Source organism: Pezoporus wallicus, unplaced genomic scaffold, assembly GCF_028554395.1.
Source record: "Pezoporus wallicus isolate ANWC-B61680 ecotype Strahan unplaced genomic scaffold, APGP_CSIRO_Pwel_v1 contig_3267, whole genome shotgun sequence".
In the NCBI taxonomy this organism is placed as follows: domain Eukaryota; kingdom Metazoa; phylum Chordata; class Aves; order Psittaciformes; family Psittacidae; genus Pezoporus; species Pezoporus wallicus.
Genome location: NW_026642849.1, coordinates 1,330,284 through 1,348,382, shown reverse-complemented (window position 1 = coordinate 1,348,382; position 18,099 = coordinate 1,330,284). Strand labels below are relative to the sequence as shown.

General features: G+C 37.8%; 1 protein-coding gene across 6 annotated transcripts in view; it reads left to right on the top strand.

The window, feature by feature from the left end:
* PPP1R21 (protein phosphatase 1 regulatory subunit 21) overlaps positions 1-15,636 on the top strand; it is a 31,841-nt gene extending 16,205 nt beyond the window's left edge. For 2 of the 6 annotated variants that reach the window (XM_057432393.1, XM_057432394.1), the window contains exons 10-22: positions 711-812; positions 890-978; positions 1,850-1,986; positions 2,933-3,025; positions 4,148-4,275; positions 4,644-4,796; positions 5,533-5,625; positions 6,760-6,993; positions 8,486-8,521; positions 9,715-9,831; positions 10,723-10,821; positions 12,820-12,948; positions 14,408-15,636. In XM_057432393.1, coding sequence (XP_057288376.1) covers positions 711-812; positions 890-978; positions 1,850-1,986; positions 2,933-3,025; positions 4,148-4,275; positions 4,644-4,796; positions 5,533-5,625; positions 6,760-6,993; positions 8,486-8,521; positions 9,715-9,831; positions 10,723-10,821; positions 12,820-12,948; positions 14,408-14,437 — 1,440 coding nt within the window. In that variant the 3' untranslated portion in view covers positions 14,438-15,636. Of the gene's footprint in view, positions 1-710; positions 813-889; positions 979-1,849; positions 1,987-2,932; positions 3,026-4,147; positions 4,276-4,643; positions 4,797-5,532; positions 5,626-6,759; positions 6,994-7,295; positions 7,360-8,485; positions 8,522-9,714; positions 9,832-10,722; positions 10,822-12,819; positions 14,383-14,407 lie in introns of those variants that run through there. The other 4 variants (XM_057432396.1, XM_057432392.1, XR_008975261.1 and 1 more) reach the window with 4 other exon arrangements.
* Positions 15,637-18,099: the final 2,463 nt, after the last annotated feature.

Below are 18,099 nucleotides of genomic sequence, written 5' to 3'. Positions count from 1 at the left end.
TTTACTTAAGCAGTTTTTAGCCAACTCAGGCAGTTCTGTGAAGCTGAAATTTCCTAATAGCCCAAATCTGTCCCAGTTCTTGAAAGTAAAAATTTTCCCTTTGATTAGTTACTGCTCCATCATTTGCATTGGCATAACCATGTTTGGACCCATGTTGAAGACTGGGTACAGATAAAGATTAAAATTAATCTCTTGATCTCAGTTTTAACTTTTAGTTCTTCAATACTTTCCACAGCATAGCTGTGCAAATCAAATGCTTGTGCTGATGTACAGGGCAAGGGCTGAAAGACAAAACAACAGCTGGGAGAAAGGTAGGATAGTTTATTCTGGAGGCTTAATGGTGCATGAATTTAGTCTTAATTTCATGGAGTTAAGGAAGGAATGCCAAGAATGTTTAAACTTATAAAGCAAGGGTTTGGTGTGCTCTGCATGGCAGTTAAAATGAGAGAGGGTGCTGTGGCAAAGCCCTAGGTGGGGTTTTGCCTGGACTTCCATTGCAGTCTTCGCTGTTTCTCACTGTCCCTCAAGGTTTGTGTTTGTGGGTCCTGTAGAAAAGGTTGCTGTATGTCACTTGATTGTTATGTCTTATTATTGACATCCCGGGGATCACTTAAAATGCAGGAGCTTTGCTAAAGCGGACCGCTCACTTGTTAACCTGAACAGTTTGCAAGAGCCTTCAGCAGCCACCATTTAAAAATCTCTGTGCTCAGTTCTCACAGTATCTTCATGAAAATGCTTCCTATGTTCGCCCTCTGGAGGAAGGAATGCACCACTTGTTTGAGAGCATTACAGAAGATACCGTGACGGTCCTGGTAAGATTTCTTGGGTTTACTATTGAAAAAAGATTTTTACAGAGCAAAAATATTTATGTGTTTGTTCTTCCTTTCAGGAAACAGCTGTGAAATTGAAGGGCTTCTCAGAACACTTAGCTTCCTACCTAGGCTTTTTAAGAAAGATTCTTCCTTATCAATTGAAAAGGTACTTTTGATTTGATAGATTAAACTAAAGGGGCACTAAGTGTCAGGTATGCAGCATTATTGACATCTACAACACAAATATCAAGTCAACCTTTAAAGCACATTGTCTTAAAAGGCAGAACCTTTAATTTTTTATTTCCTGCTGGTTTTTGAGGCTTTAGGTTATGCATGTTTGTTCACTGGGTATTACAGCTAAATATATGTATTTTAAAGCCTTTTTCCCCCCTCTCACAGATGAGACTTTAATGAAAGCTGAACAGATTTTAATGTTTCTTAATATTGTTCAATAGCATTGATACTGTTCAGGGATGATACACTGAAACTGCTCATTTCTTCAGCCTGTCTGAAGATTATTTATCATACAGTAAATATAGCAGTGTGGTAAAACTTGGCCAGATGCACATCCCTTCTGCTGTGAAGATCTTTGTTCTGGAGTGGGTCAAAGGGAAGAGAATTACCAATGTAAAGGGCTACTTGAAAAGAGGTTTTGAATTAAGGAAGGAGAAAAAGCTTGTTTTGTGCCGCCTTTGTACCTGTTCTCCTGCTCCTTAGGAAGCAAAAGGTAAATTACATGTAGTAGAGGAAAAAGCCTTTAAACTGATGCAGTCAATTCCTTGCTGTGAGTGTAAACCATTCCTTAGGCCTGAAGGCCCTAAGACAGGGGGTAGTACACACACACAGAGTAATTTTCATGTATTGCTAGGTTACTTCGATATGTTAACCTTTCTAAAATAAACTCCTAGTCCATTGTTGCTTAGGGGTAGGGATGTAGATGACACTGGTAATCTACTTCAAAAGTCATGAACTTGATTTTTTTGTTTTTTTAAGATAATTTCTCACTTCTTAAAAAAAATAAATTCGTATGTTCCTAGTTTGGAAGAAGAGTGTGAGTCTTCTCTTTGCACAGCTGCTTTAAGAGCCAGAAATATGGAGCTACACAGAGACATGAAAAGGTTGACTGCAGTCTTTGAGAAGCTGCATACATACGTTAGTCTTCTTGTGTTACCAAGTAAGTGCTAGTTTTGGCTCAATTGGTTACATTGAGGCTAGAAGGTACTAGCTTTTTCCTTTTTGATTAGTATTGAGGTTCTTGGGGGTTTGTTTGGTTTTGGGTTGTTTTTTTGTATGTGTCTGTGTTTTGTTTTTAGCCACTTCTGTGGCAGAGGCAAAAATAATTAATGCTACTTTTTAGGTACAGTCTAAACTATGGGGCAAGTGAGTTCAGCCTCACAGCTGAACTTTGTGGCTTGGAGCCTGAGTGTGCTCCAGAGTGTTTCTTTAATGCTCCACACTCCTTCCTTCTGGCTAGACATGAGCATGGTGCAGGCCTGGAAATTAGCAAGCAGTCAGATGTACCACATTTTAAGTAGTCATAGTTAGCTGTAGAGGAGAAGTAGTGACTCTGGATTTTTATAGTATGATTGACAGTGTCTTCTGTCATCCTTTAATCATGTAGTTAGTAAACTACACTTTATTACTAATTGCACTTCCGGTTCCTTCTATTCATAAGATTATTAAACTACAGCTCTCATGGCAATGACTAAAATTGGGTAAAAACTTTGTGTGTATGCGGGGAAACTACCTCCAAATGTGTACTGTAAAGAATAAGGAAACAGTTAGTATGTAGCTTCAGGTTATTTCAGCCTTCACTCTTTAGAAGGACCCAGATGGTCCTTCCTACAGCAGTGAACATGTAAATCTTTCTGCATGTGTAATTGTTTTTTGAGACCAAACCAGCTGATATTTGTAAAATCTGAATGAATTTGGGGGAACTTTGAAGTCTTTTACCTGCCTACTCTCTCAAAATCTGGTATGTCTACTTTTGAGATTGAATCTCTTACGATTCTCACACCCCATGCAAATGTTTCTAGTAGATGGAAATTGGATTACTTTCAAAGCTAACCATTCATGGTCAAATCTTAGTGGTGTTTTTCCTTCCTACATTGTATTCTTAGGTACAAAACCAGAAGGACTTCTTAGGACAAATTACAACTTGGTGTTTACAAACATTGCTGCAAGTCTTCATGGATTTCATGACATTTTAAAAGGTGAGAGTACAGGAGTACTGTTATGTTTCAGCTCTGTTTCTTTGTGTTTAACATAGCACACATGTATTCTGTCTGTTACAATGTTGAATGTATAATATGTGATAAAACTGGTTTGTTTCACCTTTACAAACTAAGATAAGAAACCAAAGCTACTAACTACTTGTTTTGGACATGCATGCATGTTTTTCACTCCTGTTCTGTTAGATTTGCTCTCCTAAGTTGCTAGAATGCTTAATTTTGGTGCTCTAGATCTTCCTGAGCAGTATCACTTTACTTTCTGAACTTCATTGATCTAGGGGAAATAGCATATATGTATGTATTTCCCCTGCTTTCATACTGTTGACATAGCACCTGCCTTCAAAGTGGAATTTTAGCTTACTGTGTATAGGTTTATTACTATTTTTTACATGAATATATAACCAAAGCTTACAAGGAAGGCTGTGTTCTTTTTGAAACTTAAGTTACTCCTTGAAAATGGCTTATCTTCCTTTTTTTAAGGAGTTTTACAGAAAATGTGTTATGTGCTAGAATTTCTGTACCATATAGCACTTCCCACAGAGAAAATAGGTGAATTGTTTTATTGCTAGTCAACTGTTTAAACATTAAGCTTTTATAATTTTAAGCAAAATTGAGAGATTGTTTTGTTTATAACATCAATAGCATAGCTCCATTTTGAAGAGTCCCTGTTTTAAAAAAAGATTAGAGATTGTCCCTCTAACAAAATGAGACACACCCAGAGTTTTATAGCATAGATAAGCTGATTGAAAAATACCTTGTACCTTTTAACACAGTTAGTATAATGTAAAATCAACCCAGCTTATACTTTACTTTGCTTTTCTTTATTTCCTTTGTAAAAGCACTGAGGAAAACTCATTAGAATTCATTAGCTAGCAACAGAAATGTTGTACTTAACATCTCACACTCCCATACTCCAGAATGCTTGATTTGTTCCTTCTCTCCTTCTTTCTCAACCCAAACTAATTTCCAGCTGCTTAAGCTTGCCTCAAATTGCACTTTTTGGTGGTGGTGACCTGGGATTTTTCCATTCTGTAGCAATAGTATTTTATTGTCAAATAAAGTTGAAATTAATTAGTGTATTTAAGATCTCTTTTCTTTTTGTAGATATTTCCAAGCACTACAGTCAGAAAGCTGCTTTAGAACAAGATGTTCCAACTGCCACGCAGAAACTAATAACTACAAATGACTGTATTTTATCCTCTGTTGCTGCTTTAACAAATGGAGCAGGCAAGGTAATGGATTTTTTTGTTTCAATAAAATGCCCTGCCTTGTGCAGGTTTAGAAAAATCCCCACAACTTAAGTGAATGATTTGGAAAATCTATGTATGCCTCTAATACTAATAATTTATCAGGTGTGTTCTGAGGTATTTTCAGGCTACAAGTTAAAAACAACTGAATGGGTGATAAAAGTAGGAACTGTGGAGAGGATGCTTTACATTAGAAAGGTCTAAGTTATGTGGAAGAGCCTGTAGCCTGCTTGAAATTCTTGTTGTGAAGTCCTGTTTCACCCAATACTTGTTTTTCTCTTGAAAGAGTAATTGCCCTGATGAATCATTCTGGCCAATTTAATTCAAAAAGTGACTTTTCCTGATCTGTCTAGATTGCCTCGTTCTTCAGCAACAACTTGGATCATTTCACTGCTTCACTGAGCTATGGCCCTAAAGGAGGAACAGAGTTCATCAGCCCTCTTTCAGCTGAGTGTATGCTGCAGTACAAGAAAAAGGCGGTTGCTTACATGAAGTCTTTGAGGAAGGTTTGTTCAGCTGTCATGCTTGCACAGAGAGGAAACAATTCTGTTGATAATTGGTTTTGCTAAAGAGAATACAAACTAAGGATTTTGGGCATTTGGAATGGATGAGATTCTTTGAATGAGAATCTTTGGCTGAGCAATAATGCTGTTGAAAATTTTAGAGAACATAGTTCTCTGAGGTATGTGCCAATTCTGCCGTTACCCATTTCCAGTAATTATTTCTTTGCCAAGACTCCAAGGAGAAAGAGGGTAACTGCTTAGTTAAATTTCCTCCCATATTCACCAGGAATATAGAGTGAATGACATCATATTCTTACACTTGCATTCACTGGAAGGCAGTGGAGAGCAGCAGGAAAAAAAGATGGCTGAAAAGGAGGTGTGCTGGAGCAAATGTGCTGACCCAAAGGACTGGACAGTCCCATGTCTCCCTGTTGTCTCCATCAAAATCAACAATTATGTGACGGTGTGGTTAACAGTTGTTAAATCACTTTGCTGCAGTGTCTGTAAAGTAGGCCTTAGGATGCATTTGATCACATTTTAATCAGGTGTGCATATTGGGGTGGTGGTCTTTTGTGAACTCAGACTATACTTTTTTTTCTTCTGGCTGGTAAACACTTAGAAAATGGTTTTGTTTTTTTTTTTCCCCTTTAAAGTAAGAATGGCAATAAGAAGGTAAGTGTAGAATACATAATCTGATCTACTCAGAAACATGTTTTGAGGTTTCTTTATCATTCTGCAGCCTTGTGCAGCTTCAGTGCCTTATGAAGAGGCTTTAGCCAATCGCAGAGTTCTTCTGAGTTCTACAGAAAGCAGAGAAGGTCTTGCACAACAGGTATTCTGGTATAAATTTTACTAACATGCATGATAGTGTATTTTGTAAAGGTAAAGTAGTATCAAATAGTCTCCACATTTATGCATGTGGTTGTTTGTACGTATATATGCATATACTTGAGCTTAACGTTAGACCGTAGATGTCCTGTAGAGTTTTGAAAGTAAAATTTATCCTTGTCAGGCTGGGTTATGCAAAACTTGTTCTGTACTTACAGAATGTACATGTAGTTATAAAAGACAGGATAATGTCTTTGTTGTCTTTGTTTATAAATACAGTAAGTCAGGCAATCTTTAGTAATTCAAATAAATGCAAAATAAAGAATAAGGTATACTGACATATTAATTTCTAGTGTCATGTACTGCTGCGAGTGCTTTTTTTGGACTACGTAGGTTTTATTAGCACTGGTAAAGAACAAAGATTTTTCTTTTCAGTTAGTCTGCTAATAGATTACAGTTTATCAGTCTTGCAATATGCATAGATAACATAATTTTTGCCCATCATCTCATGTGAATGCGACTAACTGATCAACGCTAGAACATCTTTTATTAGCTTGAATGCTCAGACTATGCTTGAGTCACCATCATAGAACTCCTATGAAGAAAAAGAACTTTATTGGCGTGGGCCTTTTTTGTAGTGGCCAGTATTCAAAGTGTATTAGTAGGGGTGGGATGAATTCCAGCAGAGTTGTGTGGAGTGATGTGATATGTACTGTTCCATAATTGATTTTTTTTAAATCTGGACAAGTGGGTTCTTATCAGGACAAGTGTAAGGTGAGACTGACGGGAGGGGAGAGGTTGTTTCTCTTTCTATCACAGAACAAGACAGTGCTGGTGCCAGGCACACATCTTTCAAGCTTTCATCAGATTCTTCCCTGCTTTGTTTTTTCACCTAATCATGTTGCCTGTTCTATGAGCTGCAACTTTGTGATGCATGTTTCAGATGAATTAAATAACATGGTCATTTATGAGAGATGACCATAGTTAAATGTGCAGCTGAAATCGGTAGTTACCTGCTGCATTATTCATTAGCTCACTTACGTAATGGTTAAAAATAATACAGTCTCGAACATTTCCTGTGTGGCTTTTTCCCCCCCCGGTGTTCAATAACCTGGCCTGTAAACTTTACCTCCTAAAGGTCCAGCAGAGTTTGGAGAAAATTGCAAGACTTGAACAAGAAAAAGAACACTGGATGTTAGAGGCCCAGCTAGCGAAAATAAAGCTAGAGAAAGAAAACCAAAAACTGAAGAACTCTCTTAGTGGACATTTAACTGAAACTATACAAGACCATTCTGTTTTGCCAAATGTAGCTGAACAAAAGAAGGAAACCACAGAAAAGAGTCTGAGGGAACCTATTAGGAGTACTAGTCTGGTAAGTGCCCCTCTTTCTTCAATAGAGAAAAGTCCTTTTTCTTTAGTAGTAGTACTGTTTGATCAGTGGAACACTAATAATGAAAGCTTTTTTGATTGTGTTGAAATGCATTCACACTTGGGCTCCCTGTATTTGCAAAGCTACTTGCTAATGCTTTCTGCAGAGTTTGGAACTTACTGGATTTTTGAGACTTTGTTCACTGTTTTTAGTATCATGGTGATATTTTTGTAGTTCAATACCTCTGTGACTTAGGGAGAAATAATAGGCAATTAACTCCTAAATTTTTCTTATTTCTTAATCAGGAAGCCTTGCAAGTAATACGTGTCTTGGCTCTGTTCTGAATTTCCAATACTTACTCATGTCTAGGTATGTTTTAAGCAAACAGAAGTAGGTAATTAGTATTTTTAAATGGGTTAAGACTTATTACAGGTCAGTTTACTATAGCTTAATTTTAACCTGAAGCTACTCAAACTTTCAGTGTTCTCTGGAGCATTAATTTTTATGTAACCTTCATAGCTGCATACAACTTGGGTTCAAGAACTGCCTTTGAATATGGCATGCAACATGTCCTTGCTCTTTTGTGCTGGTAAATGGCTTTTTCCTGTTTATTACTAGAATTTAAAAGGGGTTGGCCTTTCCTCTGAATTACCAGTTCTGAAGTGGTATTAAGAGGGATGTCATCTGTAAGAAATAATCACTCTACTCAGCACTCAATAGAATTTCCCTCTCCCTTCACACACCCCCTTTCCTTTCCAGATCCAGGATAAAAATGACCAATGGATTGTTTTGAAATCCCTGATCTTGAAGTAAACTTGCATCTTAAGTTTTTGATCCTCTGTTTTATCTGTCAGGAATTTGAAGAAAATGGCTTTTTCTAGTTACAATGTTTAATGCAAAACAGGTCAACATATGGGGTAAATATTTTGCATTTACCTAAGTATCCATTCCTGTTGAGATCAGAAAAACCCCTCTCATTTCTCTATGAAGATATTCTTCCATTAAGCTAGTTATTGGCATACACTCACCTGCTAGAGTTCTGTCAGTGCTTTGTAGCAAACTGGCCATGTAATTCGCTAGTCGAAGTGAAAAGAAGGGAATTCAGGAGGTACTAAAGAAATCCAAGTTGTATTTCCTTGCTGTAAGTTATGCAGAGTAATGTTTCAATATACTACCATGCCTTTGAATTAGTTTAATGAAGCAGTTGCATAATTGTACAAAATAGCAGCATCCTGTTGTTTTTGTTTTTTCCCTGTGTGCATCGTAAGGAAAAGGATATATTTGCAGAGTTGGTGTCAGCTTTAATTCTGTTCAAGGCTTTCATGTTATTGTCACCCATGTTTGTTACAGGTAGAAATACTTAAATCTGGTTTTGGTTTTAATTGTGAGAGTTTTTTTAATTTAAAGTCCTTCTATGACTGAAGCTGAAGTGACTTGGAGTTATGGTATCTATTTTTGCAGTTCTCACTGAAGTGTATTTTCTTCCTTGTTCTAGATTGGAATGTTGACTATAACTACTGATAATGAAAAGGTAATCTGTTTTAAACATTATCAGTGTACATCTGGTAAATACTTCAATTCTGGTTCTGTTAAATTTATTTCAAAGGTCTGATTACCAAGAATGATGATGTATAATGGCATGAATCACCCATGTAGTCTTTATACTGTATGTTCAGGTTTCTGAAATCCATGCATTCACTTCCTTCCATTTAGTGAACTGTTATCTCTTATTCATGTAAGCAGTTTGGAGCAGTGGGAGCTATAATCCAGGTCTTATCTGTGACTTGAGGAAGGCATTGCTGTGTTTGTACTTCAGTAACCCTAACTGCATTCCAAACCTCAATTCCTAACCCTTGGGGAAGAGCTTAAGCCGCAAATAAGTCACTGGCTGTAGCGCCTGGTGTTTAACACTTAAGTACAGGCTATCCCAGACTAGAGGTCACACCAAAAGAAACATGGAATCAGCTGTCAGACTAAATGTTAGCTCTTTATTTAGCACCGCAGTAGTGTAATGCTTGCCCCAGTAGGAACTTAGCAGCATAAGATTCAGTACTTTCTGCTCATAATTCAGAGAAGTGATGTGTATCTTAGTTTATTCCTCCTCCTTTTTTTTCTGAAGGTGTGATTAAAAGGGGGGGGGGGGGGGGGGGGGGGCGGATAATAACTGACACAAATGCTAAAAAGCTCCTGTGTCAGTTATTATCTGAACTTGAAGGTAATGACAAGTTACGTGAAAGCTGCTTTTAGTGGGCTACTCTGTAACTTACAGTGAACAGGCAAGTTGTCTTGGTATGTTTATTTGTTTTTAAAGTTCAAATGTCTAGAGAAACTTCTGAAACATACATTAGAAATAGTTCTGACTATTGGGAGCTTCTGAAATTCAGTTCTGTGAAGGAATTCTTCTGTGGGAAGTTTTAATGTGGGTGAGAGCAGTTCACTTCTGCATTGGATTTTCATCTTTGTCAGAGACTTGGTATGTTGAATTAAGCTAACTGCTTACCTCTCTGTCAGCCCTTTGTCTGTTCACTCTGATGGTGACTCTTGATGTGACAAGTTGCAGAGTGACCTGCTATAACTTCTGTTGTGTTTGGAGAATGTAATGTTTTTGGGTAGAGCAGCCAGGCCTCAGGAGGGAAGAAAAGTTAGCATAGAGGGCAATGTTGTGATGTAAGTATTCAGTCTGAGAGCCATAAATGTCTGTCTGTGTAAATTTTGGTTTGCCAGACTCCAGATGTTGAGTCTCGTGAAGATCTGATAAAAAACCACTATATGGCAAGGATAGCAGAGCTTACATCTCATCTGCAGCTTGCTGACAGCAAATCGGTACACTTTCATGCTGAGGTGAGCATATGTCTATACTGAAATCAATAAATCCCTTTTGAATGTTATGATAATGAGTTTAAATATATGGAACATAATCTTTCATAAAAATCTGTTCCTGGCATGTTTTTTGCCTCTTGTGTAGTATGCATAAAAATGGATGCTGTAGAAAGACATATTTAAATAAATCCTTTGGTAGCCTTGTCTTGGGTGTATTAATAAGTACAGTGTATGTCATGTTTCAGCTTTTATGAACATGCCTATACATCTGGCTTTAGTTACCAAGCTGGTTTTGACTTAGTGATGCTGATGTCATTCAAAAATGAGTGTATCTTGAAGTGATGAAGCAGTTCTCTGGGAAATTGGTTCTTAGACATAAGTTCTAATTAACTTCAGGCATTAGCGAAATGATTTGTTGTATCTATGGTTTCCCGTTTTCATTGCAAACCATGAGGTATTTTTTCTTGAGAGTAGTGGCCATTTCAGTTTGTAATTAACTGATGTGGAATATACCATAGCCTCCAGGTTAACAGAGGAAATTATACTAAATGTCTTTTAAAGGTAGATGACATGGTGTGGAGGAACCATGTTTCTCTGATACTCTTGCCATGTATGAAGTGAGTTGTTTGTGTTGCTTTTCACTTAGGACATGTTTCCTAGTAATTATATGCTAAATAAGATATATTTAGAGGATTGGCAAGATGGTAATTCTGTAAAATGAAACAGAAGTGTAATGTTAACTATTGCATTACCTTCGCATTTAAAAAATGCGCACAAGCTCTGACTAAATTTCTTGAAATCTAAGGATTACAGAAAGATGGAAACATCCAAGGCAATCAGTTAAAGATGGCATAAAGTAATACTCTGAAACTTTCCTCCCTTCTGTCTTCCCTATCCTGTTCTGATTGACAGTGTCGAGCACTTGCCAAAAGGTTGTCTTTAGCAGAGAAGTCCAAGGAGTCGCTCACGGAAGAGCTGAAGCTAGCTAGTCAAAACATCAGTAGGTTACAGGTAAGTAAAAAGTTGTATAGTATAATGGAAGCATTTGTAAGTGTGTGTAAGGGGAAGTTGGAGGAGAAAAATTGGAGCCATCCAGCGTGGTCATGCCTTTATTAGGTCCTTATATGATGTAGAAACTCTAATGGTTGGTAGAGAAGAGACTTAAATAAGATACTTCAAATCCCAGGTTTAAAGTTGAACATCTTTGCAAGGAGAAAGTTACAGTAGCCAAGCCTGTGTTTTAGCACACTTGAGTCAAGGCTTTTTGTGAAGATGGCTTTTTTAATGTCAAAAGGTGTGGTTGTATGGCTGATTTCAGATGACACAGTGAGCTCATTATCTTTTCTAGCATTTGGGACTGAAAGTCTTAAAAATACCAGGGTGTTTTTTAGACATGGATAGCTTAATATTAAGCAAATGTAACTTTAGGGTAATCTTTAAGAAGCCTTTCTTAACAACAGATAATAAACTATTAAGCCAGACATCCTGTAAATGTCCTGCCCCTTTGCCCTGCCCCTCCACACAGCTGAGAAAGGGGTCAGTACTAAAGTGTATATAAATATTAAGTTCATAAATGCCTTTGTGTTTTCTTTATGTTCAGTTCATATCTTTATTGCTCATCTGTACCTAAAATGCTCCATAGAGGCAGTTAACAAAATGATCTAAAGAATTGTTAATAAACATAGCGTTCTTTTGATTTTTCTTTAACAAATTCCACAGTCAGTATCCAACTTGGCAGCATGAGATGTTCATCTCCAATTACATATTAACATCCTAAGAAAAGATAGCAGGTTTACCATTTGTATGTTTAGTAGTCTGCATAATACCGAATCATAGAATAGGTTGGAAGGGTCCTCTGAAGGTAATCTGGTCCCCTCCTATGGTCAGAGCAGGGAGAGTTCAGATCAAGCCATCCTGACCTTCTGCCACGACTGCTCCACTTCCTAAGCATTGTACTGTTCTTTGCTTTGCTCTTGATCGTTCAGCTTTGCTGGGCCCCTTTAACTTCCAGAGCAGTTTTACCTGGGATCTTGCCAAACAGACCTTGGAAAAGCCAAAATCTGCTCTTCTTAAATCTAGGGTTGCTGTAATTCTACTATTCATCTTGCTTCCCTCAGAATCTTAAATTCCACTAACTCCTGGCTGCTGCAGCCAAGGCTACCATTGGCTTTCACATCCCTGACCAGCTTTTCCTTATTTGTGAGTAGCAGGTCCCCGGAGAGGATCTCCTAGGCCAATTGATCACTGCTGCCAGGAAGCTCTTTACTACACTGAAGAGAACCCCTGAATTGCTTGCGTTACACCTTGTTGCCCTTCCAGGAGATGTCGGAATAGTTAAAATTCATCATGAGGATCATGATCTTGGCGTTGAGAGTTTTTTATCTGCTGGTAGCAGATACCTGCCATATCAACCTTGTTTTCTCCTCTGATCCCTATCTATAAGATCTTAATTGTCTTTAAAACACTCCTTCATGTAAAGCATGATTTATTCCATTTTATGCTGTCCTTCCTGAAGAATCTGTATCCCTCCATTGCTGAATTCTAGTCACTCATGCAGTCACTCATAGATGTGCAGTATCCCACCATGTGTCTCTAATCCCAGAGAGGTCATAGCTCCACAACTGCATGTGGGTTGCTGATTCCTTCAGCTTTGTATGCCATTTGTGTTCATGTACAGGCTGTGCTCTAACCCTAGAAACTCCACTTGTTTGTTGGCTGGAAGCAGTGTTGGAAAACTTAGCTGTGTTAGTCTTTTGTGTAAGCCATAAAATGTAGGGAGGGGTGTGGAAATTACAAAGGAAGCAGAGCAAAAATAAAGAGTGCAGACCATGCATGAGACTTAAAAGAAAAATAGCTATTGATTTTCTTTCATAAAGTATTTTTTTCAATGATTTAATTGCACACATTCAGCATTAAAATGTAGCTTATTAAGTGGAGATAGAAGTGAGCTGCTTTGCCACTTTTCATTAATACTGAGCAAAGGCTTGTGGTTGTTTTTTTTCCCCTTAGGATGAATTGATGACAACAAAGAGAAGCTATGAGGATCAGTTAAGTATGATGAGTGACCATCTCTGCAGTATGAATGAAACCTTAACTAAACAAAGGGAAGAGATTGATACACTAAAGATGACTAGTAAGGTAAGTTGCAAGGTGGCCATTTGGCTAAAGTTTGGAGTTCTGTGGGTGGCATTCAGCATTCCTGCAGCACTAACCTTTAACAAACCAATTCCCACGTTGTAGTTCTTATTCTCGGCCAATTGGAAAGAAAACTCCAAACCTGTGAACATAAATGCACACTTAAGTTCTTTTCCAAGCAGGGAGTCTACCCATTTATCAGAAGCAAGTTTTTGACTTATCTTAGTGTTAATGATGAAAAACACGGGAGTCTGCCGTTTTGAGCAGTCAGTGATTAATCCATGCTATATCTTTATTCTGACAGTTCTAGGGAGATGTCTAGGCAGATGTTGTGAGGGCCTTTATCCTTCCCTCATCTGGCTGTGAAACCAATAAACTAGCATTATTCTCCTTAACTGTGGAATGTATGGAAGGAGGTTTCACTGAAGGGTTAAAAATAATTTAAAAATCCATGTTTTGATTAAAGATGCTGTGATGGGGATTTTAATTTTTTTAGGGTAAACTCTTCCCCCCACTTACAAAACACTTTCCCTTCAGATACCTGAGTGGCTTGACTTGGCATCGTAATCTTTAAAACTACATTTTGTTGTCCAAGCTCTTGTGTTTTTAGAGAGAAGCTCTTGGCTGCATACTGACCATAGCACTTGATGTTTTTATAAGATGTGTTCTGGAATTTTTCACTTGTCATACTTTTAAGACTTGAAGTGGTTCTCTCTGTAAGGAGGGAGTTCAGAATCTCACAACAGTACATTCAGGTTTTCAAATGCAGAAGGCGACTGGGTTGAAATCAAAGCGATGAAGTTCAAGCCATTATCACTTGGAGAGGGTTGTTGGTTAGTTTAAAAACAAGTGTTATCTTCAGGAAATAGGAAGACGGAGAATTGCCAGCAAGTAACTATTGTACAGAAGTTTATTTTAAGCTACACGTTTGCTTTGTGGAATTGTTGCAAGTCAAATGTGAGTTGGTTAGTTGTAGAACAAATTCATTGCTAAAGTAGGAAGAGTTTGTATAGGCCAAGTTAAATTTGTTTTGGAACAAAAGGGTAGGGTGGGGGGTTAATTTTAATTTGAGGCAGTTATCCTATGAGGTTTATATTTGACATAGCACTTACATGAATTATGATTTAACTTACTTTCACTGCCCTTGCAGTATTAGTGATGTTGATACAGTTCACTGTCTTGGGATGTAATTCAGATGTCTTCTTTTCTACAGATTTCACTTAAAGTAAAGTACTGTTGTGCTTATTTGAAGTATCTGGTAGTTTCCTGTCACGCCTGTAAAGATAAGAGGGATTTTCAGATCAAGCAGTTACAAGCTTCCATTATTAAAAGCCTATGGACTGTTTGAGTTTGACCATACTTCTTTGCTGTAGACACAAATTATCAGACATAAGGGTGTATATTATCTGTCTAGATTTTCTTATCTGAATTATATGTTCTGTTCACTTGTTTCTTGTTGCAGGGAAATTCTAAAAAGAGCAAAAATCGATAGCTTGCAGCCAGTCAACTATCTTCGGAAGCTGCTGCACGGGATGCAGATAGTGAATGCTCATTGTCCAATTCCTGTTTGTTCCAGGAAGCCGAGCGTCATATTGGGTCTAGTAAAAACTGTAAATGGCTTTAAAATATTTAGAACTTGTAACAAATCAAACAGAACTTAATGTTGGTTCTAAACCAGGAAATAGACACTCTGGATAATTTATATAGTAATTACCTTCAGTTTTTACTGTGCACTTTTTAAAACCAGGTTTTAATTTCATGTAATAACTTCAGATTTTGTATATTTTCAACTATGATTATGCATTAACAAATTTGGATCAGTGCAGCAGTTGTCTATTTTTGAGTTAAATGTTAACATGTCAACGTGTACATTCCTTGTAAATAACAGTTTAGTTTGGAGACTTTTGGCCATGCAAGCTGTGCAGTTACCGTAAATGTATTACTCCTGTTCTCAGCCCTTTTGAATTAATTGGAATTGTGGCTTTAAATGATTTCTGTCAACTCACACAAATAAACGGGATCACTGTTTCCTTTTAGACTCCAACAGTGGGAACTTTTTGCTGCTTGTATTTGGCACTTTGGATTTTGAAGTAAGGAGCACAAATAACTGAATTGGGATACTTCTGTGAAATTGCTTGAAGCCCTTATTTTAGGCTTTTTGTTTACATGTGTATGTATATATATATATTGGTTGAACTAGCAGTTTAAAACTAGAGGAAATTGTGATTGTAATTTGCCCCAAAAGAGTGGAACAATGCGTGTGTAGAATAGATCAGCTTACTGTGCTCGCTCTTACAGTAAAGAAGAATATGAACTATGTAGAAGATTTAAACACTGAATTTGCAAAAAGCCTTCATGGAATTAAGTCCTCATGGATTCACTGGGGGAATGCACATGGCTTTTCCTGTGTTTTGAGAAGTTTGTGAACTTTAAGTCTCTCCTAAGATTATTATTTCCTTTTTTTTAAGTGAATTCTAATACCACAAGTTTTCACAGCACTGATTTTTTTTTTTATATAATTATTATTATTATTATTTTAATCAGGTGCTGTGCTGCTCCACACTTTACACTGATCTTCTCTTCTGTAATTTGCATTACAGCACTTACTTGTCCCATAAGGGTTTACTCTGATATCAGTTGTGTCAATATGTATTATTAGGATGTAATAATAAAATCAGCTACGTGAAACCAGCTGCACTGCTTTCTTAATTCTGGTTATACCCAGGTTGCACATTGTGATAGTGTGGTGAGATGTTAACACCTATTCCCAGTGAGGTAAGCTTAAGTAATTATACCAGTCTAGTTACTCCTGGTAGCGCTTCTCTTTGAGCCAGGCTGCATTTCTGTATCTAATGCTGCAGTGTGCAAATACATCATGTCCAAGTTAGCATTTTCACCTTCTTGTCTGCTCAAAGGCAAACAAGCATCCAGCTTACATTGATTCAGCTGTGGAGCTGTTCTGATACAGTTTTTCCTTTTAATGATAGAATGGATGTGGTTGTGAAACTGGGGAGGAGGCAGGGAGGGCCTGCAGGGGTTCTTACTAGCAGCATGTTGAATTGAAAACTACATAGTGGTGCTAGTGAGGTTTGGGGAGTGTTCACTTCCTAGCCATTTTATTGAAGCAGATAGAGCTTCAACTGTTTCATTTAGGGTTGGAAGCTAATTGCTTTCTTCCAGTTCTTTTGAAACTGCCTTTTCTGAGGGCTTCCATCATGCAATGGAGGTATTAATTTGATTGTTAATTTAATTCTCTGGGTCAAATCGCTGAACTTGTTACTGATGCTGCTTCTCATAGGCAGCTGCATTGAGAAAAGGGTTTTGCTTCTGACATTTTTGTCAGGCTTAAGTAAAAATACGCTTTGAAGACCGAGAGTTAAAAAACGTGCATAAAAAAGGTTAAATGTAGCTTACCTCAAAGCGTGTTTACAACAAGAGTATACCCCCCAATATCAAAATATGAATTAGTATAGAATGTGTAGGCATTCAGGTACAGTTGCAACGTACATCCGTTTATCAGCATCTTCTTCTTGCAGTATCTATTTGGAAATGTATTGGGGTGTCCCCTTCACCAATCAGCAGTAAACATGCTCAGGAAGAGGCAATTTTGATCACTTGAGCTGCCTTCAGTTTCTCAGGGAACTGTTTTCAAGTTAGGTTCCAGGCTATCATAAAAACTATCAACACACAAAAATAGAATCTTGGGGAAAATAAGTAAACCGGTATTTTGGATACCGTTGTAGTAATGCTATGGAGGGACACAGCATATTACATGTAACTTGGTGGCATTAGAAACTGGAACAAGGGGAAATGCCCAACCAGCTTGCGCTCATCAGCTCACCACGTGGTTCTGAATCAGTCTCTGAATATCTCAAATGCTCTTAAATACCTGAATTGTTACAGAACAATGCTGTGTTACTGCAAAGCTGAAGGCTATATTCAGCATTGCAGTGAAGAATTCACCTCTGAGACACAGTTACCCAGAAACAGGCATTGGAGTGGTCTGTGCGTGTTATGGAATGCACAAAATTTGGGCAAAGAACTTGTACTAACACTGGAATTAGGGTTCAAAACTTTGGCTTCCTACCTGATTAATCAGGAACTTAATGACAAACTGTTATAAGGCAGGGAAATTTCTAGAACCATAGGGTGTAAGAACAGTGTTAAAGAAAACTCCCAGTGCTAGGTCATTTTTGTAATGGACAGCTGATTGCAACGCAGGTTTTGAAAGCATTATTAGAGTGCTTATTCATTTCTCTGTAACGTTGGGCACCTCACGAATAACCTTTATACTCGTGAATAAATAACCAGTTCAGGAAAACAGCACTATTTCCTATTAATGGTTTTAACTGGGTTTTCATAAAACTCGGTCAGAACTTTGTTTCAAACCTGTGCTAACACCTTCAAAGCTTGCAAACTGTTTAGCTGTCCTAGATTTGTGAAAGTACACCCCTAGTAACTATTCTGTGCTCAAAAGCGGTATTTGCTATAACCAAGAATGAATTTAACTTTTAGATTGCCCTTTTAAGAGCTACTGCTTCAAAGTACCCAAGAAGCACCAAATCATTGGCTATTTTAAAGGGCCTTAAGCTCTTACAGGTCAGGGGTTTCCCTGCCTCAAAGATTAGCTTCTAAAACAGGAGTCTTAGGCTGACATGGTCATAAGCTGCACAAGAGTGTCATCTCATTGCTGTTTAAATAATGATGGGATTATTTTAAGTTATGTCTGTAAGTATACATCTGTGATTTAAGTGCTGATCATCTTAATGTTGATTTTTAAAATGGTGCTGTTTGTAATGTCTCTTGCTAATTCCTTCAGAGTCATTCTTAACCAGCTCAACATTTCAGTAAGAGCGGTGTCAGGAGCTTCACACTAGCTACGATCTAGTGGCACTCCATGCAGCATCAGTATCAAGACTGGAACACTTTGCTTTCCCATCTTTGTTGAAATGCATTTGCCACTTGTACAAGGTATTACCAAGCCAGCTCCGTTTCTGATTTATGCTTGTAATCCTGGTGCTCTTTCTGCTCCAACTTCCCTTGCTGACAGATGAGTTGAAGTTCTGGTGGGGAAAGCTGTTTGGTCTAATGCTGACTTTGTGCACAGCAGGGGCCCATCACCGTTTAGCAGTGCTCACTACCGCTCCAAAGAAC